This window comes from Dipodomys ordii, unplaced genomic scaffold (genome assembly GCF_000151885.1).
Source record: "Dipodomys ordii isolate 6190 unplaced genomic scaffold, Dord_2.0 Scaffold8, whole genome shotgun sequence".
NCBI lineage: Eukaryota > Metazoa > Chordata > Mammalia > Rodentia > Heteromyidae > Dipodomys > Dipodomys ordii.
Genome location: NW_012267224.1, coordinates 8,901,470 through 8,924,032, shown reverse-complemented (window position 1 = coordinate 8,924,032; position 22,563 = coordinate 8,901,470). Strand labels below are relative to the sequence as shown.

The 22,563-nt window shown below is 36.7% G+C and overlaps 1 protein-coding gene across 1 annotated transcript in view; it reads left to right on the top strand.

Annotated features, from left to right (window-relative positions):
• The first annotated feature begins 9,807 nt into the window (after nucleotides 1-9,807).
• The window catches only part of Ppargc1a (peroxisome proliferator-activated receptor gamma, coactivator 1 alpha), a 118,340-nt gene continuing 105,584 nt past the window's right edge, over nucleotides 9,808-22,563 (top strand). Inside the window, exon 1 of the mRNA XM_013008896.1 lies at nucleotides 9,808-9,870. Coding sequence (XP_012864350.1) covers nucleotides 9,808-9,870 — 63 coding nt within the window. The remainder of the gene's footprint in view (nucleotides 9,871-22,563) is intronic.

Sequence of the window (22,563 nt, the reverse complement as noted above, 5' to 3'; positions counted from 1 at the left end):
AAACAGAGATCTAAAATTTTGGAAGGTGATAAAGGGAAGTGCTTGATGGTTGGAAGGTGGGTTCATTTTAGGGCTAGGTACTCAATGTTCTGCCTGTTTTCCACCAGACAGACAAGGGATACAAAGAGTTCTCACAGAATAATCCCTGCACAGTAGAATAGTAGTGGAGTCATGGTGGACATTGTAACAGTTTTTTGTTGTCGTTTTGTTTTTGTTGGTCATGGGGCTTGAACTCTGGGCCTGCATGCTCGCTGTCCCTGAGCTCTTCAGTACAAGCTAGTACTCTACCACTTTGAGCCACAGTGCCACTTCCGGTTTTCTGGTGGTTAATTGGAAGGAAAGTCGGAGAAAAATAAGGGGAGGGTTAACAAGTTTGACAAGAAATGTACTTATTACTTTACTTATAATAACTGGATCCCCTCTATACATCACCTTGACAATAAAAAAGTAGCAAAAAAAAAAAAGTCTCACAGACTGCTGCCCAGGCTGGCTTTGAACCACGATTTTAGGATTACAGGCATGAGCCATTGGTGCCTGGAACATTATAACATATTATAAATGGACGCTTATTTCTACTTTATTCTGTTTTAGTTGTCTAGTGTTCTAGTGAATCTCTGATTTTAGAGTAGGAGGAGACAAGGAGATTAAAGATAAATTTTCACAGTGAGATCTAGTTCCTAGCACCATTAATCACCTGGTTGAAGTCAAATCTGTCTCACTACCTCTCATTCTTCTTTGTATTTTTCTTAAATGAGAGCACTGGCCTTTATATGCTCCATTGCTTTTCATTGGGCCTTTTCTAGTGTTAGTTCTGGAGAACTAACATTTTCTGAGTGTTTTCCCCAGGTGTCATCCCAAGTATCTGAACCTTGTGGACTCAGGAAAATAGATGTATCAGAGGCCCAGGAATATGAAATATTGTGTACCTTTCAGAGTTAGGAAGCATAAATGCCTAATTCTGCCTAACGCCAAGGGAAGCTCCTGCGGACCTTCCTAGTGTTCCAGCATTCTCTACTCCCGGAGGCCACTGGTAGTTACCCTATGTCCATGCTGTGTCAGCCAAGTACACCTTTGGTTCCCCCTTCATTCTGGATGAACTAAGACTATGTAAGAGAGGAGCTGTGAATATCTAGACAAAGTCTAAGCAGATGTTTGGATATTGGTGATATCCATACAGGATTACTCATTGCTTCAGGAAAAGTAGTGATCGAGGTATTCAGAAAAGCAGAGCATCATTGGAGGGCCCCAAATTTCTTCATTTGAAAGACTTTATTATACATGACCTTTTAAAGACTTACTGAAACAACCATTATGACGAACATTAGAAAATTATTGGGCATACCCATATGTACATAATTTAGTGTTGAGTCTGGTTTATAGTTTGAAGTAGATATAGGACAGATGTTTTATTATAAAAGTAATTTTAGGGCCTGGCTCTATTTTACAAGATTAATTCAATCTCTTTTCATGGCTTTAACTTATCCCCACCCTTTCTCTCTCAACAGGCTTCCCATTGTTGTATTCATGTATGAGCATTTTGATTGACTGTGTGTGTGTGTGACTAAGACTATAAGGGTTTTAGACCTAGAACCTTACGCAAGCTTAGCACCAGGCATATAGATGGACCATATTCTTTGGGTCATAGCAAGCAAGTCCTCATTTATCTTATCTTCCTCACATTTGGAGACATTTAGTCCCATATGTGGGCAACATGTGAAAATCTATCACGTATGTACATCTGTAACATGGCATTGTAGAGGTAAAGAAATCATTTGATGCCAGTGGAATGTCTTAACAATAATTTTAGTTTAATTTTAAGTTCACAGAGTGAATTTTATCTACCTTTTTATGGTAGGAAGATAATGAACAAAGTTTGGATTCAGGGTACATGGTAAGTATCCTTAATCCCCAAATCTGAAGTCCAAAGTTTTTGAGTGTCCACTTGATACTACAAGCAGAAAATGTCATATCTGAGATGAGCAGTCAAAACACAGGTGCACAAAAGGTATTATATAAAATTACTTCCAAGCTATGTATGTAAGTTATGTATGATTCAGAGTTTACACTATGGCCCTATCTATCTATCTATCTATCTATCTATCTATCTATCTATCTATCTATCTATCTATCTATCTATCTATCTATCTGTCTGTCTGTCTGTCTGTCTGTCTGTCTGTCTGTCTGTCTGTCTGTCTGTCTGTCTGTCTATGCTGGTCCCAAGCATTTCTAATAAGAGATATTCAACCTGTACCAGGCAGAGTTCATGTAAGGGAGAAGAGAAGGAAGTCCATTCTGCCTTCTTTGACACATCTAAAATTACTGTCTGAGACTATAAATAACTGCTGTAGACATGAATTGAAGAGACAAATTCCTCATGGTTGATTTTTCCAAGCAGCCTGGTGTTTTCCTTCCCATTCCCCTGCTACCTTTTCAAAAAGAGTTGGTTATTGCTAATATTGAGAAAATAATGTATGCATTATATAAATCCATTTCTCCATTCCGATGTCACCAACTTCTCTTACTCTGTATTTGTAGTTTTATGATACAAGATATTAAAAAATAAGCATCAGCATATGTGCCAAGTCAAAAGTTTGGATTTTCTCTTGTTTTCTGGGTGGGAAATTCACTTTAGTTTTGGAATCTTCAAAAGTTTGATTTTTTAAAATATTTAACTTTCAAAGATATTTTTGTAAATATATAAAAGGCTTGAGATTGGTAAATGTAGACATTTCCACTAGCTTGTTTATTTCTTATTTATTTTTGTAGTATATTTTAAGTACAAATTAATGAGTTTCATTATGACATGTTCATACACATATAGAAAGTACCTTCATCATATAGTCAGTCATCTCCCATTATCCATCTGGTCCCCTTCCTCTTTCCAAAAAATCCTTGTTCTATATTCATGTCTTTAAAAAAATATGGACACCAATGAGAGAACACATGTAATACTTGTGTTTTGGAGTCCATCTTAGTTTCCTTAATATGATGATCTTCAGTTTTCCCCTATTTTCCTAAAAATGAAGGGTTAGAGGTGTGAGTGCCAACCACCAAGTGTGATGTTCTGAGTTCATGCTCCAGGACTGCAAGGAATAGCAGGAGATAAGCAACCATTTTCCTACATGTGACATTATTTCTTCCATCTTTATATCTTTATGGCCAAATAAAACTTCTGTGTGTGTGTGTGTGTGCGTGTGTGCGTGCGTGTGTGCACCTACACCACGTATTCTCTATCTATTCAACTGTTGTTGGATAGCTAGGCTGATTCCATCACAGGGATCTTGTGAACATTGCTGTAGTATGTGCAGGTGTCTGTCAGATACTTTAAATACATAAGGGGGTTTCCCCTGTATCCTCACCTGTATTTGTTTTCATGATGATAACTATTCTGAGATAAGATAAAATCTAATGTACCTTTCTGTTGCTGAGATTGTTGTTGATTAGTTGAACTTTGTTTTCATCGTATTTTTATTATCTTTACGCAATTGTATGAAGGAGTTAGTATTTCAACAAATTGGTTTATTTAATTCATCAAAGTCACCTCTTTTCTTTTTTGCGATTCAGAGTCTCTGCTATGTAACCCAGGATAGTCTTGAGCTACCAGTTCTTCTTCTTCAACTTCCCAATGCTAGGATTATAGTCATATTTCTCAGGGGTGTCATTCTTTAAAAGTTATTAGACTGTTCAGATTTTCTCTGTCCCTCTCAGTGTGCTATAGCTTCCTTTGTCTAGGAAATCTTCCCTTCTAAGTTGTAAAATATAATAATACTATAATAATATATTGGTGTAATTGTATCATATATGGATTTTTTTCTAGGTGTGAATTTATGCTTTTTATCTATTTTGTGACAAATAATGTCAAAATATACACTTCATCTTTAAAAAAGATATTGAAGGCTTTTCATGTATTTATTTGAATTGATTCTTTTGAGAACAGTCTATTTAATTCATTTGCCATTTATTAATTGGATTATTTGTCCCTTTCTGTAGGCTATCTATTCACTCTGTTAATTGTTTACTTTGCTGTATGGAAGCTTTTAAATTTGATGCAATCCTATTTGTAAATTCTTGGTGTTATTTTCAAACCATTAGAGTGCTATTCAGAAAGTCCTTTCAAATGCCTGTATCTTGAAGTGTTTTTTTTTCCCTTTGTTTTTCCTCTGGTAGTTTCAAAGTTTCAAGTCTTACATAGATATATTTGATCCATTTTGAGTTGATTTTTCTTGTTCAGTGTGAGAGAGTTGCAGTTTTCTACCTGTGGATATACAATTTTCCTAGGATTATTTGTTGAAGAAGATGTCATTTTGTCAACATATGTTTTTCATACTTCAATTGAGAATCAGAGAGCTGAGCTTCATGGGTTTACTTCTATGCTTTTTTTGTACATCACTTGTCTACATGTCTGTTTTTATGCTATTACCATGCTGCTTTTGTTACTGTAGCACTATAGTATGATGAAATCAGAAATTGTAGTATCTCAGCTTTGTCTTTATTAATTCTTCTCAGGATTTCTTTGGCTATCCAGGGACTTTTGTAGCTACATGAGTTTTAGGATTTTTTTCCTCCATTTTTCATGAAGGATATCATTTGAACTCGGGCTGGCATTGAATCTGAAAACTGCTTTCAGCAATGTGGCTATTTTCGTATAAACTTTTCTAATGCATAAACATGATAGGTCTTCAATATCTTCTTCACTGTTTCATAGTTTTCCACTGTGTGTATATTTCACCTCCTTGGTTAGTTGTTCACAGTTTTTTTGTGAATAGGATTCACAATAGACTATATTATGAATAGAATTATTTTCCTGATTTCTTTTTCACAGCTTGTATGCTATTGGTATAAGAAAAGCCACTGATTTTTCTAAGTTAATTTTGCATCTTGCTATATGGCTAAAAGTGTTTGTGAGACCTAAGATTTTTCTGGTGTAGTTGTTAGGGTCATATCATCATGGTGTTGTAGTCTTCAGAATCATATTATCTGCATCCAATTTGTATATGGTTCTGGCTAAGAATTCAAGCACTACATTGACTAAAAGCAGAAGGAATAAACACCCTTGTTTCACTCCTGATTTTACAGGAAATGTGTTCCATTCTCCCCAATATGGTATCTTGGATATCAGTTTGTTCTATGATTTTTCAATTCCTAGTTTCTTCACAGATCTTATAATGAATGAATGTAGAACATTTGCAAAGGATTTATTTTTGCATCAATTGAAATGATCATGTGGTTTTTGTCCTTGATTCTATTCATGTGTTACATTATGCATAATGATTTACATATGTCAAAGTGTGTTTATATCCTTGGAATGAAACCAATTTGATCATGATGTATGATCTCTGACATGTGTTGTTAATTCATTTTGAGATATCTTATTGAAGATTTTGGATATGCATATATCAAAAATTATCTGTAGTTATATATATATATATTTGTGTGTATATATATGTATGTATATATATATACACATATATATTATATTCACATAACCTTGATCCATTAGGGCATCTAAGCAATTAGCCAATGAACATCTTTCTATTTATTTATATACTTATTTATTTATTCATCTTTTTAGTTTATTTTTGTTCCAGATAGGGGTTGAACTTGGGGCCAGGATACTGTCCCTTAGCTTTTTTACTCAAGGATAGTGCTCTTCTACTTCAGGCCTTGCTCCTCTTTGGGTTTTTGGTGGTTAACTGCCTGAGCTAGCTTTGAACCACAATCCTCAAGTCTCTTCAGTAGCTAGGATTATAGGTATGATCCCAGCTTCTGCATCTTTTAAATGGAGAATGAAGACCATTTACAATTAGGGTTCATTGAAAGTTATATATTAACTTCTCCATTCCTTTTCTTCTTAGGTCTTTGTTGGTTTACTGAGCCTATACTGTTTAACATTTTTCTTATTTCTCATTGGCTTTTTCATCCTCCTAGAAAGATTTTATTCATTTATTTTTCTTTTGCATTTGAGTATAACTTTTATATGTGAGATCATATTACTTTAAATATCTTAGGCAATGCTTCTAGTTTAGTGTTCATTAATTGCTTTAGTCATACTCACTGTGAAAGTCTGTTTCTTCTTTTACTTTGAAAGGACGGATACCATTACTGGATATAGTAATCTTGGTTGTCAGTCATTTTGTTTCAGGGCTTTAAATACATCAATTCACCCTCCTGCCCTTTAACATTTCTGCTGAGAAGTCCACTGTTATTCTGATAGGTTTTCCTTTGTAAGTAACTTGGGACTTCTGTCTTGCAGCTTTCAGTATCTTTTCTTTGTTCGGTACTATTGGCATTTTAACTGTAATATGCTGTAGGCTTTTTTTTTTCTGGTCATGTCTATTTGGGGTCCTATATGTCTCTGTATGTGGCTATCTAGTTCTTTCTTTAGACTTGGGAAATCTTCTTCTGGAATTTCATTGAGTACGTTTTATATGCTTTTAGTCTGTATCTAAGTTTCCTTTTCTATGCCAGAGACTCAGAGGTTTATTTCTTAATTGTGACCAGAGGTCTTAAATGTTGTGGTCAAGATTACTTGGTTGTTGTTGTTTAAATTGTTATCTCAGTATAGTAATTCCTCAGTTTTTCATTACCCATAGGTTTTTTTTGTTGCTTTTGTTTTCTTATGAATCCCTATTTCTCTGCAAAATTTCTCATCTAATTTCTTGGTTCCTTAACCAGCTAAAACTGGCTTTTTTCAATTTATTCATCTGTTTATTTGAATTCTTTTTGGGATAAGTATCACTTTTAAAACTAGGCTTTTGAAGTCTTTTCCAGTATTTTGCTATCTTTGAATTCAGTTACTGAAGAGTTACGAACTTTTGAAGGAGTTACATTACCTTGCTTTTCATATTTTTCTGTTTCTATGTTAATATTTGTGTATCTTTGATAAGATGGAAATGTCTTTTTGGTTTAAGTCAAGGTCTTCACAAGATCCAGCTCTCTTTCTCTCTCTCTCTCCCCCTCATACTGGGGTTTGAACTCAGGGCTTTGTGATTGCTTGAAAGTCACTCTCACTGGAGCCATGCTGCAGACTCTTTTGCTCTGATATGGTCTCACTTTTTACATGGACTGTGATCCCCTTTTACTTATTCTTCCTGACTCCACCTGGAGGACCCATACCCATATATTCTTGTTGATATGAGGTCTCATGAACATTTTCATCTAGGCTAGGAGTGCTCAATTCCATCGGAAGCAAACCATACGTTACAGAGGCCAAGCGATCCCCTGGCCTTGGGCTCAGGTGTGGGGCTCTTAGTCATTCCTCAGGTGATGAGGCTCAGACAACCTCACTGAAGGCTGAGCCACGGATAACCACACCCTTCAGAGCCTGTACTCTTTCATGCTTAAACTTCTCAGGCCCTCTGCCTTTCTGGGACTGCATCTGTGACCATCTCCTACAACCCAGACACAGCAGCAGTGTCCTGGGCTCTCTGACTTGGAATAATAATACCTATAGGTAAGTTCTAAGAGTATGATCAGTTTCAAACAATAACTCTACACCACCCCCACCCTCAGCAAGATAGCACCTGACTCTAGGCCTCCAAGATGAGGTGGGCTGGGGCTGGGGCATGACAATGAAGTGCCTGGGCTTGGGAAATTGCCATCTTCAAAAGGTATCTTCATTTCATTGAAGGAGAAGGGTGACATTATAATAAGGCTTCTTCGTCTCAAAGGTGCTGTTCAGTGACCTGAATCAAAACACCCCAAATTCACTTCAGAGGTTGATGTGCAAAGAAAGGTGCATTCTTTTCAATAATGTGTCAGATCAGATTCATAGGCACTGGCAGTAAGGATTCTTTTGATCCAAGCGGGGTGCCGTGTGTAGGCCCTGTTCTTGTTTGAGCCCTGCTTTTTCCTAATTTCCCTGGTGGTTTTAGCTAGATGCGTGTGGTGTTTTTACTTTTCTTCTGAGTATGAAGCTGTGGTTCCCTTCTGATTGGGGAAAAAGTTCTAGATGTCTAAGTTACATGATTGTTGCACACACACACACACACACACACACACACACACACACACACACACACACGAAGCCTGCTATTTTTTTAATAACTTGATCATTAGGAGAAAAATGTTTGAAGTCAGACAGGATTGACTTTAAACCCCAGCTCTCCCATATACAGCTATTTGCTTTTAGAAAGATTGCTCAGACTCCCTAAACTTCAATGAGTTTACCCCTAGAATCAGCGTAATAACAGTACTTCTGCCTAGTGTTAGTCCAAAGACTAAATGATATAATCCACAGTCCTTACTTTCCAGTTCTCAGAGCCATTGCTTTATTGCTAATATCTTCACTATAGCTCAAAATGTAGAAACTTTAAACTTGGGAAGACCTGCTTCTTTGAAAGTTGAATAGTGTGGAGAAAAGCAGGAAGAACTTGTTTCATTTCCTCTTCCTTAGACTCATTACAATTGTAGGTTTCCATGGCAACATTCAGGATTAAGGTGGCATTATTAAGTTAGGCATTCCATGAACACCTCTGGAAAGAAAAGCCATACTATACAGGCATGCCACCCACTTTCCAGATCACAGAGTTATCTGGAAACCAAAGGATGAAGAATGGATGGCAGCCACCAACTTCCTTGTCCTATGGAATGAATCCAAGTCATAGAGATTTCTTTTCCAGAGTTCAAGTGGAGATCCTTTCCCTGTGTTTGTCCCTTTGTGGATCATTTCATAAAGTGGTCAATAGTTATGGCCAGAATTTCCAAGTAGAAGCCAGTTCTGCCATGCTAGGGAGTATGGCTTTCTGAAATCGATTCTGTCGCCGAGAAGAACTCGGAGTGTTTTCTGAGAAGGGCTGACCTCCTTTCATGCCACTTACTGAGAATTAAAGCTGCGAGGGTGAACTCGTTTGAGCATGTGGTACAACACTTAGTGCCACTGCTGCCAGGGAACAAGATTTGTGTTTCTAAGGAGATACAACAAAAAGGAGAATGCTTTAAGAGCCAGTTGCTGTCAGAGTGTAAAAGTATCTATGTTCCGAAAGGGAAATAGAAGCTGAATTAAGTAATTTTATACACACATTACAGGGTGCCCTTCTGCTAGTGATTCTTAAATTCAAAAGCAAATAGTTGTGGCCACAAAGGGCTTAGGACATATCACCTGATCTTAGCTTGCAGACTCAAACTGGATATGATTAGTATTGACCTGCCCTATGCATGTGATTTTAAGATGATCTTTTTTTTTTCCCCCTGCCATTCCATTGGGTAGTATGAATACCAGGGAACAATGGATGACATAGTAGAGCAGAGGTGTGGGCATGTGACAGCAGATTCTGAATAAACAAGAGGAGGATAGCCCCAAATTCTGCCATCTGGGACTGCAAAACAGAGCCTTCCACCAGCCTCTTAACACCAATATTAACCTGTCCACAAATGTTGTCAGTTATTGGTCTGGATAGATGTTCTGAAGAGGTTCATTGGCTAAGTATCATCACAGGGAGAGAAATCACAGGGAGAGTGCACCCAGGAAAAATTACAGTACTGCTATATTTACTTAGTGGCTCTGCACTGGGGTTTTATTTTCCACAGTTGGAAAGGGAACCACCTGTCTCAGCTGCTGATGTCAGAGAGCTCCCTCGAGACTCAGAGCTGTTGGAAAGCACATGATACTGTACATATTTGCTCTTACGTCCATATCGGGCTACGATTGGGTTTCAGAACTGTGCCCTGTTGTGGAGTTCATTGAGCAGTGACTCCCAAGTGCCTTCTTACGTCACTCTGCCCTTGTGAATTAAAAAGGGGCGTGTACAAGCCCCCTTTGTCAGTAGTCTCTCCACTTGCTGTACAAGTACTTGTTCTGCAGAAAAAATGAATGGCACACCTCTTGGGGTTCTCACTAATGGATCCGGGTATGCAAGTGAGTATCAAGAGGTATTATCTCTGTAGATTCTGCTGTATTGGCATGTTGGGATTTGTGTTTATTTGTAATCATGAGCACTTTCAAGCATTTTTATATCGGGTTTGGAGGTCATGTATGTTAATTATTAAGAAGTCATAAAAAGACATTGGCATAGCATATGGTTCTACATTGTAAAGTATAGTTTATCAATGTGAAGAAATTGTTGTGGAGTGAATGAAATGGTTAATTTGGCAAGACCTGATACTATGTCCCTGTGTCTCAAGCTATCTATTACAGGGGTTTATTTCTGTTTGTTTGTTTGTTTTTCAATTTTAAAGACTTTTTAGTTACGCAAATAACTCATAGCTTATGTTCTTTGTGTCTGGGACAGAATTAAGCCTTTTAAATGTAGCTCCTTCAGGGAGCTACATAGTGGGCCACTATATTGCATGTCTCCAGGGGGTACCATTTATGTCATAGTCAAAGAGTCACAGTTAAACTCTCCCGCTGACTATATGCACAATCTCAGGAAATACGATGCCATCAACATTACTCAAACATTACATAAAAACAGAGTTGTTTCCAACAATTGCAGAAGGCTTGCTATTAGTAAAGTTGTTCATTATTTTAATAGTGCCATGCATCTGATTTCGAATATCTTTACCAACTTGCAAATTATATGGTTATTAGACAAAATTGTGGGAAAATGGAGTGTGAGGATATAAATTACATTCTTGGGCCACATCAAATCAATGTCTTATTAAAGATCAGTAGCAGGGTCCTTAATTCCTAGCCTGCCTATGATGTATTCTTCCAGTTAAATTTATATCTGAAATGGTGTTTGATAAAACTTTTTTTCAAATCCTAAAAATAGAGTAAATAGGATGGGTTAAAGACCCCTTGGTTCATCTAATCTTTTCCCTAGTGCAGAACTTTCCTCTGAACCATTAAAAGTGTTATAATATATGATTGATATTAATTAGTTTTCTGTAAAGTACTGCACTCCTTAACATGAACTGAACTGGAAATAAATATATTACCATGAATTAAGATTTTTTATTAGTTGAGAAGAAGAATTAGATGAAGGTACCTATGTGAAATCCTAAGTACAGACATCAAACTGAATTAATGCCAGAGCTGTCTTGAGAATAATTTGAATATGGAATAAGATACAGTATACCATACCATTACTGTGTTTACGGAATCATTTCTGGCAACAAAAACTAAGGCTACATTATAGATGCAACAACAGGCTTTTCTCCTTTGGAAGGGAAAGGTGGGTGCATTTTGTAATTAAAGTGGATGCAAATCTCCGAAAAATGTCTCCCGTGTCCCGGATGAGCCTCACATCCTCGCACATATCCCAGCCTTTATGTTCTAGGGGATTTGGTCATCTTCTGAGTCCTGTTAGTATACGGTGATAGTGATTGGCTCTATTTTCCACCCTTCCAAGTCTGGAATATTGGGCAAATCTCACTTTCTGCATTTACATTTCGTTAGGATGTTTATGTTTTGAAAAGGTGTAAAAAGTGCTGAATAGATTCATGAGGTTGCCCCAGGGATGTTCTAGAAGGGATTTTTTTTTAATGATTTCATAAGGATCATGGATTTATTTAACACAACACCATGTAAACTGAAAAGTTCCAAGGATCAATCTGCACACTGTGATAGGAGTGGCGTCCCCTGGAGTTGTGCATGTTTGCATTTGCTAGGCTATTTCTTTTAATTCTGAAATTCCTCTATCCTATAATTCATAAATTTGTTTTGTATCCTTGGTAGAACTTGAAGGGTAAATGAAAAACTTTTAAAAAGTTATATACTGTTAAAATGAATATCACGCACATCACATACGTAATTTAAAATGTTCTAGTAACCACACTTTAAAATGATAAATTCAATAATATCTTCTATATGGCACAATCTATCCAAAATATTTTATCAACATAGTATCTATGAATTATTAAGAAGATATTTTCCCTTCTCCTTTTCTTACAAAGATTTTGAAATTTCAGGCACATTTATAGGACATCTCAATTTTGGAAAACATTTAAACATGGAAAGGAAAATATAAAGTATCCTTTTATGCCATTTTTATCTATTTAAAAAGCAATTGTATGATTGATCACAGGCAATGGAGAAGTGGGAATACTAAGACAATTTGGTTGATAGGCCACTGGGGGCAAAATTGACTTTGTATTGAGTTGTTTTGCTCCTGTGGTTTGTTTTCCATCCCTTCTTCTGGGTGTATTTTCAGTCTCATCATTTCAAACCTGATTTGATGCTTTGAGGTTCCTCCACATTCGCAGAGTCATAGTATTTTGTTGGATTTCATGTGCCATATGGTTGTCTTGTTTCTTAACAGAGAAATTCAGGAAAGACTTTGGTTCAAATAAGTTTGTGGCCAGCCTAGTAGAAACAAAACTGTTTACTACACTTGGCGCTTCTGCTGTCTTTAGAGTCAGAGCCAGGTCAGGACTAGAATGAGGCTGTTTTTGCTTTTCATCAAGTATGCAAAAGAACAACAGGCCCTTGGCATCCTCACACATGTGATGGTTTTGTCACATGTACCAAGTCAGCTTAATATGAAACAAAGAGCAAGTCTGCTTGGTTTGACCTCTTCTAATTCCCCTTCCCTTCCTTTTCTTTCCTTCCTTCCTTCCTTCCTTCCACCCTTCTTTTCTTTCCTTTCTTTCTCTTTCTTTCTTTCCTTCCTTCCTTGCTTCCTTCCTTCCTTCTTTCTTTCCTTTCTTTTTTCTTTCTTTTCTTTTCTTTCTTTGCCAGACAAATAGCAAACATATAAGTTAAAATTTAAATTTTTCTAGTGACCATATTTTTCTAGTAATCTATTGAGTCTACTGTTTTTCAATAGACTCTTACATGTTTGTAAACTTCATGGCCATCATATAAAACAGCTATTGATACTGGTGTTTTATAGATGAGGTGGTTCTCGTTCAGATAGTTTAGCTTGAGATTTTCACAGATGGGTCCCAAATGGTAGGTTAGTGTTGGCTCCTAGATCCGCACTCTCAGGGAAGACTTCTATGCCAAAACAAGTCAACGATGCTTTTCAACAATGACTTTTGAATCAAAGATAAAAAATACCGAATATTTAAACTTGGAAACCAGCCTCCATCAGTTAATTTATTTAAGGAATACAATCTTTTAAAATTATATATTTATTATCTTCAAGTAGTTGCCCAAAGGAGTTCCATTCAACAAATCAGTACACAGCATCTCGATTGATGCAGATGACAATCTTACCTTATGTTGGAGAAAAGAAAAATCTAGAAAGCTAGATTACTCCTCCAAGATAAAACAAACACATCAACCCAGACATAGGGATCCTCAACTCCTTATCCATTGTCATTGGTGTAAGAGGTTTAATGGCCTTTCTAAGAAGAGCCCCTGAATATTTAGATTTAGTTTTTGGTAACAGCAGAGAAGAAAATTTTGAAAGCTTGTGATATAGAAACATTCCTTTCTCCTGCTCAATATATTTCAAACTCTTTATAGAATTATAATATGGATACTGAAAAGTGCATTTATCAGCAGGGATCATATCAATGTATTTTTTGTAACTGAACATAACCACATAACCAGTACTGACACCAAGAAAGAGATCATAACTTGGTCTCTACCTTCCTCTTGCTCTTTTGCCTACCATCCCCAAAGTGCCATCAAAGGCAACCTCTCTCATGACTTTCAGCCACATATATTAGATAGTTTCACCTTGGTGTTTTGTAGAAATGGAATCATAAAGCATGTCCAATTGCGTGTGTTTGTACGGCTTATTTGGCATCACTGTCTATTTGTAGGATATACACATTTGGGGATAAATTAGAAGTTCATTTGATCTCATTCCATTGAAGTATTAGAGCCCCAATAATCATAATACTGTAAACATGAAGAATAACTTTATTTTGCTTTAATTATGTGAAAAAATGGGGAACTATATTTTTGTTGGATTCTATCTGAAAAGCAAAATAACACAGCTGAAAAATGGTTCCTCAGAGAATGTAAAATATGACACCCCAACAAACCACTTTTGTCTGAAGTTTGTACCTACTCTGTGACATTGGACTTTGTGATAGAGAAAGCAAAGAGAACACAGACTTAAAATACCCACAAGCGAGCACCAGGCTGGAATTTCCACGTAGTGGCTTTGTATAGCTGTGTAAAAGGTTAGGTGTGGCCTATTTTTAGATCTACCAAGATGGAGGGTAGAAAGTTCCATCTCAGGAATGAAAAAGATTTTTGTTCTGAAAAGAATCAAGAAAAGAATTTATTTTAATTACCTACTTGGGTAAAATGCAAATTGGACTCTAGAGAATGAGAGGGCATATGTTTTGTTTCAAAAGGAAATTCTTCTCCACCTCCTTTTTCAGGCATTTCATAGGTCCTAAGCTTGAGCTTTCATACCTTACTTTCATTTTGTGTTTCTTTTCTGTGGATGCAGAAAAATGAGAAGTAAGGTATGCCCTGCTAGTGAATGGCACTCTTAACTATGCAGTATTGTCGGGTTTTAGAGTAGCTAGTGGTTTACCAAAGCTTTATCTTGACTGAGATTTGTTGTTTATTCCGTCTTCCTTTGCCCAATTTCAAGTCTTCATTACTCCCTCTCCAGATTTTCTGGTGTAGAATTTAGTGTGTCAATGACTACTCATCCAGCCCTAAAAGAAAGCTTCCAATCTGGGTGGCATTGGAAGACACTGAAGCACAGATTTTCTTCTTCCTGCTAAAGAGGAAATAGTTCCTCCAAATCAAATAGTTCCTTGGGGAAACTTGCAACCTCAGAGATACAACCAGGACCCAGGCTCTGATTTGGCTCTAATAATGCTGCGCTAAAACATTTTAGGCATATGATCTTTTTTCTTTCTGCACTTTACAGTAATATCTTCTCTGGGCTCCCAAATTAAAAATAGGTAAGCTTCTCTTTTATTAAACAGATAATATACATTTTCACTGCTCTGATATTAAAAAGCAAAAAAAGGTAACTTATGAGTCTTTTTTCCCATGGGGTTTGGATGGCTCATGCCTGTAATCTTAGCTGCCCAGGAGACTGAGATATGAGTATCATGGTTTGAAGCCAGCTCAGACAGAAAAGTTCCTGAGATTCTTATTTTCAATTAACTAGCAAAAACCCAGAAGGGAATGTGTGGTAAAGCAGTGCCCTTGAACAAAACAGCTGAATAAGCGTGCAAAGACCTGAGTGCAAGCTTAAGTACTAGCACCAAATCAACCCAAACAAAACAAAGATCTTCTTTTCCTAGACACTCCATAATTCATTCCCATGTACAAAAATCCTAAATGTGGGATTTTCCTTCATTTCTAACTCTTCTCTGGCAAATAAGAAATATATTCGTTGCAAAACTAAATTAATTACATGTGAGTATATCTTATTGTATCCATTTGCAGAAATAAGTAATTGGTAATATACTTCAGTTGTGTGGTTTTTCACAAACAATGGCTCAGTTTGCAGTGTGACTTAGGCCACGTAGCAGAATTAATAACAAAGAAGATGAAGGTGCTCTTCTCTGGCCAATTACCTGGGCTTTGTAAGAAACACAGGTTTTCCAAAGGCTTCAGCTATGCTGTAACAAGTTCTAATGTGTTCTTTGTCTAAATAAATGTTCATAATGCAAGAAAAGGAATGGAGCTGTGCTCCTGCTGGACAGTTAGACACCAGATCCTTTTCTCTCATATTATCTCTGGTTCCAGCACCTGTGCCATGAGTTTGCACTGTGCTGGCTGTATCTTGTCCATGAATTTGAGAATGGCAAGGATCTTAGAGGTAAATGAATCTGGCTGTCTCCTTTGACGATTCAGAAACTGAGGCTGAACACCATTGAGTGAACAGCCCACAGTCAGCTTGTTGGTTCATGACCCAGTTGAGTGAGGACCCACATTCCACATGTTCATTCTTTCTTTTCTTTCCATTTTGGGCTGAATTCAAGAGTCACAAAGTCACTCTGCTGATCAGATTGACTTCAGCTTCCTGTAATCACCTGAAACCTCATGGCCTTGATTTCAACTCATTATTCCTCTAGTTTTAAAAGTATTTTCTGGTCAAACTAATGATCAGTCAGATGAAAGAAGTTGCAAGGATGCTAACCTGAATTGTCCATTCCTGTGATTATCTATTTCCCTTCGGGGGAATTTAGCTAGTCAGTGCTTACTTACAATACTGAGTGAGCTACCTGCCCAAGAACAGGGCTACACCATGACAGCCTCTGTACCTACAGCTGCATGCTTAGGGGCAGGTGATTTCCCAAAGAAGTTCATTTGCAAATCACTGTTGGAAATGTCGACTGTTTTCCTCATCAAGTCAATTTCAGCTGTCTCCAGTGGAATCAGCCTCTATAGCAGCTCTTCTCCCAAGTTGCTCCTGACTAATTCCTTCCTCTTCCTGAGACATGTTCTTAAAAGTTCAGTTATATGATTCTTGGGGTGCTCAATAATCTTTAATTCTTGGTCCAGGCTTCTAAACTATATACTAGAAGGAAAGAAAAACTATGTCTAATAAATAGATCTTTTGATATAAATGGCTGGGACTTTAACCCTTTTGCAGATAATTGAGTTTTAAAGGGAAAGTTTACTTTGATACGATTTTAAAATGAGAAATTACATGAAGATTGGAGTGATTTTTCTGGGAGCCAGCTGTTTGTGCCCCAATCGACAGCATCTTTCATTTGTAACTCAGGCCTGAGTGGGTTTCTAAAGATACCAGGAAGTGATTTCTCTCTGGGTTGAGCCTGATCTTCAAGAGCTCGATGGAGGAGCTGCTAGATTTAGGGTGACAGACTGAAATGGCTCATCTTAAATATAAGATGAAGGTTTGAGGCTGGGATGGGGTGTCCAGTTGTTTGTGTTTTTCATTTCCTTTGTGTTAAGAAGGCATAGGTCTAATTCTGAATCTGACTATTCCTCACAAAAACTGAATAGTTATTATTCTTCTGAAGATATAAATCATACATGTTTATCACAGAAAGTTTGAAAATTACAGAAAGACACACACATACACACACTTAAAGCAAAATAACAACTATTCACACTGTCATCAATTCCTCTGAGCAACTTCTTTCCTGTTTACTTTCTCCTCTCATTTCTTTCCTCTCTCTCCACACACACACGCACACACAACATAATAAATATGTTGTATTTCTTCTAGGTAAAATTTTTATTATTATAGTTATTTCATCTTAACATTGTATCCCCATGCTCCTAAGTATAATTTATAAGATTTTAATTATGCCATTGAGATATATATATATATATAAATATATATATGCATTGGTCTATCATCTACCATTTATCATCTATCTATCATAGCTATCTATGCCTCATAATATATTAAGTAGGCCTATTAACATTAGGCATTTTCATTTCATTTGAGTTCTCAACAATGTAAATGATATTGCTTTGGCTATTCTCACACCAAAAATCTTTGTATGCCCTCCCCTATTATTTCTTTAGGTTGAATTTGTACAAGGAGAATGTCTGGATCTTTGAAACTATCCATTTAAAAAATATAATACATATTACCTATTTGTCCTCAAGAAAAACTGCACCCATTAATAATCTTTCCTCTAATATATTAAATGCAGTGTTTGAGTGAAGAGTTGAAAGCAAAGGTCTATCTATCCTAAGACTGTTCTACTAGCTTGAAGATGTTTCTTCAAAAGTCCTGTAGTCTAAATGAGTTAATAAATATCCAGTATGATGTATATATTGCCACAAAATTTAGCTTAGACTTTAGAGCCGGTTATTTCTTGTGATGAGGAGTTATTGCCCTACACCTCTCCCACATTTGGGGAGTATATGTATTTTAGCTCACCAGAGTAATATAGAAATATCAAAGCACTAAAAAATTTTCAATAACAGAAGCAAAAGCAAAATACCCCTCAGTCCCCCCAGGACTTTGTCTGATGCAGTCAAAATAAAGAAGGAAAAGAAACACATTCATTCTTCCTTTCTGAGACTATTTAGAAAATACAGTTTTCTCCTTTAAAGTCAAGTTGGGCTAATTAGGACCCAAACGACAGAAATAAGGTCCAGGGAACAGTTTAGCTGCCAACCTTCTTTTTTATTTAAACAATTTTCGTACCCTCTTTTCCAAGTTCTGGCTAAATGTACCCAGTAAGATAAAACATTTTTTTTGCTAAATGAAATGTTTTCTTTAGGCCCAGTAACACCTTAATTTTCTTTAAATGATGCAACTTTGATAAAATCTGATATGTCTGATTTTTAGTTTGAGTAAGACAAAAAATTGGTAAATAACCTAATTGCTCATGTCTTATTTAAATAACAATTCTCTGCATTATAGAGGAATCAATGTGAAGTGATAAAGGCAAATGAAAACATCTGAAGAGTCACAAATCAGATTTTAGCCAACCTTTCATTCTCTTGTCATCTGTGTTCCTTCTAAACATACTTTCTGCTTTTTGTGTATATTAGTCTATGTAACACAACTCAGATTAATTTTCATTTTTTGTTGTATTGTAATATGAAAATTGCCCCAAGCACTTTTTGAGATCTAAGTTAAAATCAAGGCTGGCTCAGTGCTCTCAGAATAGTCTGCTGGAGATTTTATTGGAGATGATAGCTGTGTTGCTGGGGTTGTCTATGATATGTTGTTTATTAAAAAAGAAAAACATCAATGCTAGGAGGGATTAAAGTTGTCCACTAACTTTCTCAATTTGTTTCCCCAGAGGTCTTTGTTTTCAATGTCATCACCAGAGAACTCTTGTGTAAAAATAAGATTCAATTTAAGAATATTTATAGAATAGAGGTCTCTGTGTATTCTCTCCTCCCCACCCTGCTCCCCATACACACTTTGCAACTTTGCCTCACCTTCAAACCAAAGTGCAAAACAAGAGCTTAGCAAGCAATGTGAGCATCAGGATCAATGAGCCCCCTTAAGGAATTAAAAGCCAGCCACGGAATGCCTTTTAACAATAATTAACTTTATAAATCTTAGCATTTCTGAGCAGGCCATTTTCTTTCTGGAAGAATGCTCCAGGCAGGCAGCATTCCCTAGAATATTAGTTTCTAGTTATGTGGACTCTGTCTCCATTCAAAATGGCCTCAGGGGCCATTTGCTATGCCTTTGACTTGGGAAGAGGATGATTCTAATGTTTAGAAGTTCAGTTCTTCCTAGAAAGGGCTTTGGGGCTCTTCCTGTTCCTTTAGTATGGTGTTCAAACCTTTACTTACCTATTTCTCGAAGTTTGAAATGGGCAAGCTGTTTGTCTTTATTGGGATGTTTGGAGGTCTGCAAAGATTGAGAACTGGTATATGAAGTCCTGATCCTAATGTCTATAGCCTACAAGCCTGATTATATGTAATGTCCTCTCTACTACTCTTCCCTGAGAAGTACAGCCTTTACTTTATTCTTACATAGTTCATTGTAGGAGTAAATAAGCAAGGATATTTATTCTCATAGTCCTTTCTCCTGATTTTCCTTTTGTATAGTCTTGACATCAAAGCCAATTGCTGTTGCTATTGTCTATGGTGTTTGAGTTTGGGTGTTTGGCTTTGATGCTGTTTATTTCTTAGATATTAACAATTGTCTGAAATAGAGATGGTGCAAGAAGCTTACACTTTGGGGCAGACGTAGTGAAGGGGAACTAAACATTTCATCAGATACTTTTGTTGTAAAACAGAAAGAATCATTCTCTGTTGTCTCTTTCTCTTTGTCTTTCTCTTGTTTTCTTCTTTCTTGCTTCCCTCCCTTTCTTCCCCTCCCACTCCCTCTCTCCTCTTTCTCTATTTCTCTCCCTCTATTTCTCCCTCTATTTTTCTCTTTCTCCTTGTAACTCAAAAGATACATTTTCCTGCCTCTATTCATGTTGAGACCCTGGAAAGCAAACCTTAGGAGACCTAGTGAATAGAGGGATTCCAGGGGGTGAAATCTCAGCTCTGTGTAGATGTACAACATTATGCACACTCAACAGATGTTAATAAATACCTATTCCCATTGTTTTGAGAAAATGCAGCTAGCTGATTTGGTTGTGAATTGCAATGGTCAATGAAAGGACCTTGTACCTAGACAGGATGTGTTATAAAAAGTAGAAGAGGAATCCAGATATCAAGCAAAAATTATCTTATTGCTTTGTCATAGCAAATTTGTTGCATTTTTATGGGATGTCATTCCTATAACTATACAAGTTCTCTGTGTCCTTGCCATATACCTTCTTGGATGTCCTTACAACACATTGTTGTGGACACAGAAAAGTTTCAGTAGCTCCTTGTTGATTGAAACCAACCATTATGAGATCTTGAAGGCAGAGATGTGAAGAGGTAAAATGAAGGCTGTGGGGAGAGAGGAGGAGAAGCAGAGCAAGAATTAAATATAGAAACCACCCGGGGAGCCAGGAAAGACCAAGGCTGGTGAGCAACTAACAATTTAAGTTCTCCTGAGGGGGAAAAATATAACTGGACAGAAGAGAAATTTTCATCTGAAGAGTTAATTAACCAAATTATAAGACTTCTAAAATATCCCTCTCATTGGAGTTGTAATTTTGAGAATTAAAAAGAAATAGCAGAAGGTATTCTGATTTTTCTACAAATCTGTATAAAATTTTTACTTGTATGGTAGTAGAGGTTTCAGAAGGGGGAAATGTAATCTGCTATAGTTTATGGGTCCTTTGAACGTTTTAACTTCAGATTCTGTGACATGAAGGGGAAACCACATATTAGAAATGACTTCTATGCTGATTTATTTTTTTAAGTATAGAAGTAGCTGGCCAAAACCAAGCAGGAAAACCCCAACAACAGAATAAGAACAGCTAAAATGCTCAACAACAGCACAGCCTGGTGTAGGGTAAAGGACATCTCTAAAAGGTGTAAAAAATGATTTTTAGAAAATCTGATAGATGCCTAGCAATAAGCTAAACAGAAGTATCAGTGACTGTCATAATGCAGAAATCACTTGATAATAATTAATAAACATTGATGCTTCTTAGCCCTGTGGCCAATATTGTTTCACAGTTGACTGTTTTGAGGGTAGAACCAATGACCTTTGCCCTGAATTTTAATAATTTACTGAAGTTTTACATTAAGTCAGAATCTAATTGAGAAGAAAATGAGTGTTTCTTTGTGGTGGGTGCTGAGGAATGGCACTAATTGCATGTATGAATGCATTCCTGATCCTTTTTATTTTTTTTTGATATAGAAAATTAAATCTGCAGCAATTTTCTGCCATCTGTAATGGGGTTGGGGGAGAATGTACCAGTGAAAAGTATTTGGCTAACGTGAAATGTCAAAGCTGTTGGACATCTATCTTTTTACATTCAGGAAAAACTGTCCGTTTCATTACATTATTTAGAAATATACCAGCAACTTGTTGCAGATATCAGAGTAGACAAATGTGAAGGAAGCTGCAAGCTGGCAAATTGTTTCTTGTTGTTTGGTTTGGTTTTGACTTTCTTTCACTTTGCTATTTGAGCAACTGAATATTTACAACTGTGTAAGAGGAAAAACAGTCACCACGGTTTTCTTTCTAAGGAGTTGGACAATAAGAACATTCATTAAGTTAACCTCAGTAGAATAAGATCTTAACTAATAATGCTTTAGAAACTAGTTTTAGATACTTGGGAAGGTGTTTTTTTAATTTTTTTCAGATACATTATTGTCAAGTGAAAGACTTGAGCTGGCTTAAGAAGTTGATGAGATTTGATTTTATTTTTATGGAAGCATATCTAATTCACCAAGATATGCACAAAGATATTAGGACATGACAGGGTTAAATTTGACTGCTGGAATGTTACGGGAAGTGTTTTCCTGCTGTGTCTAGTGGTGTGAGTTTGTTATGTATTCAATATGTAATGTCATCATAAAATAGATGCACCTGCATTAGCCTTCATTGTCTCAAAGGTACGAGCTGAAAAATAATAAAAAGCAATACTTTTCAGTATTTTTCCTTTACTCCGTGGACACTCCTGATTCCAAAAGCAAATTGTACAACCTAAGGCACTGGGGTTGGAATTCAATGTTTATTCAAAAAGGCACCCTAAGGCACTTAGAGAGAAAATGCTCCATGTATGAAAAAATAAAAATAAAAGGAGCTGAGAATCTACGCTGGCTGTTCTGGGCAAGGCAGTAACTGTATTTACTAACATTTGTTTGCTGGGAGCCTAGGAGAGAAATAGACATAATTAGGAACAACCTGGAAGAATAGGGTTTTGTGACTTGCTTTCCTTATAAGGATCAAAGCAATCTGCAGTAACAATCCAGGAGCTGGTATTTCCCACTGCCACAGGGACAGACGATTTCTGGGTGCAGGAGTTTGTTTATACCTTCACAAACACAGGCTATGTTGTTGATTAAACAAGCCAAAAAATAAAATAAAAGAAACATAAAAGCCTCATTTGCTGCTTTTCAAACACCACCCCCCCCCAAAAAAAAATTAGGAAATGTCTCCTGTGATAAACTCTTGCCTTGGTACCAAACTCATTCTGGGTCCACCTGGAGTTGTAGAGTCCTTAGAGAATGTACATTTTTTAGCCAAGAGTATAGTTTCTCTGCCATGTACCGGGGAGTTTTGCCACTTGCTTGTTTGGGAAGGAGGAAAAAAAATAAATTAAAAAAAGATTGCAGGGGATTTTGGTTATTACTTGACCAGGGCTGCGTTTGGAGCTAGTGGAATTCAAAGCTGGCTTTAATCACAGCATGATTCTTGAAACCTCCTAAACTCCAAGTATTTTCTTTTTTTCCTCCCCCCCCCC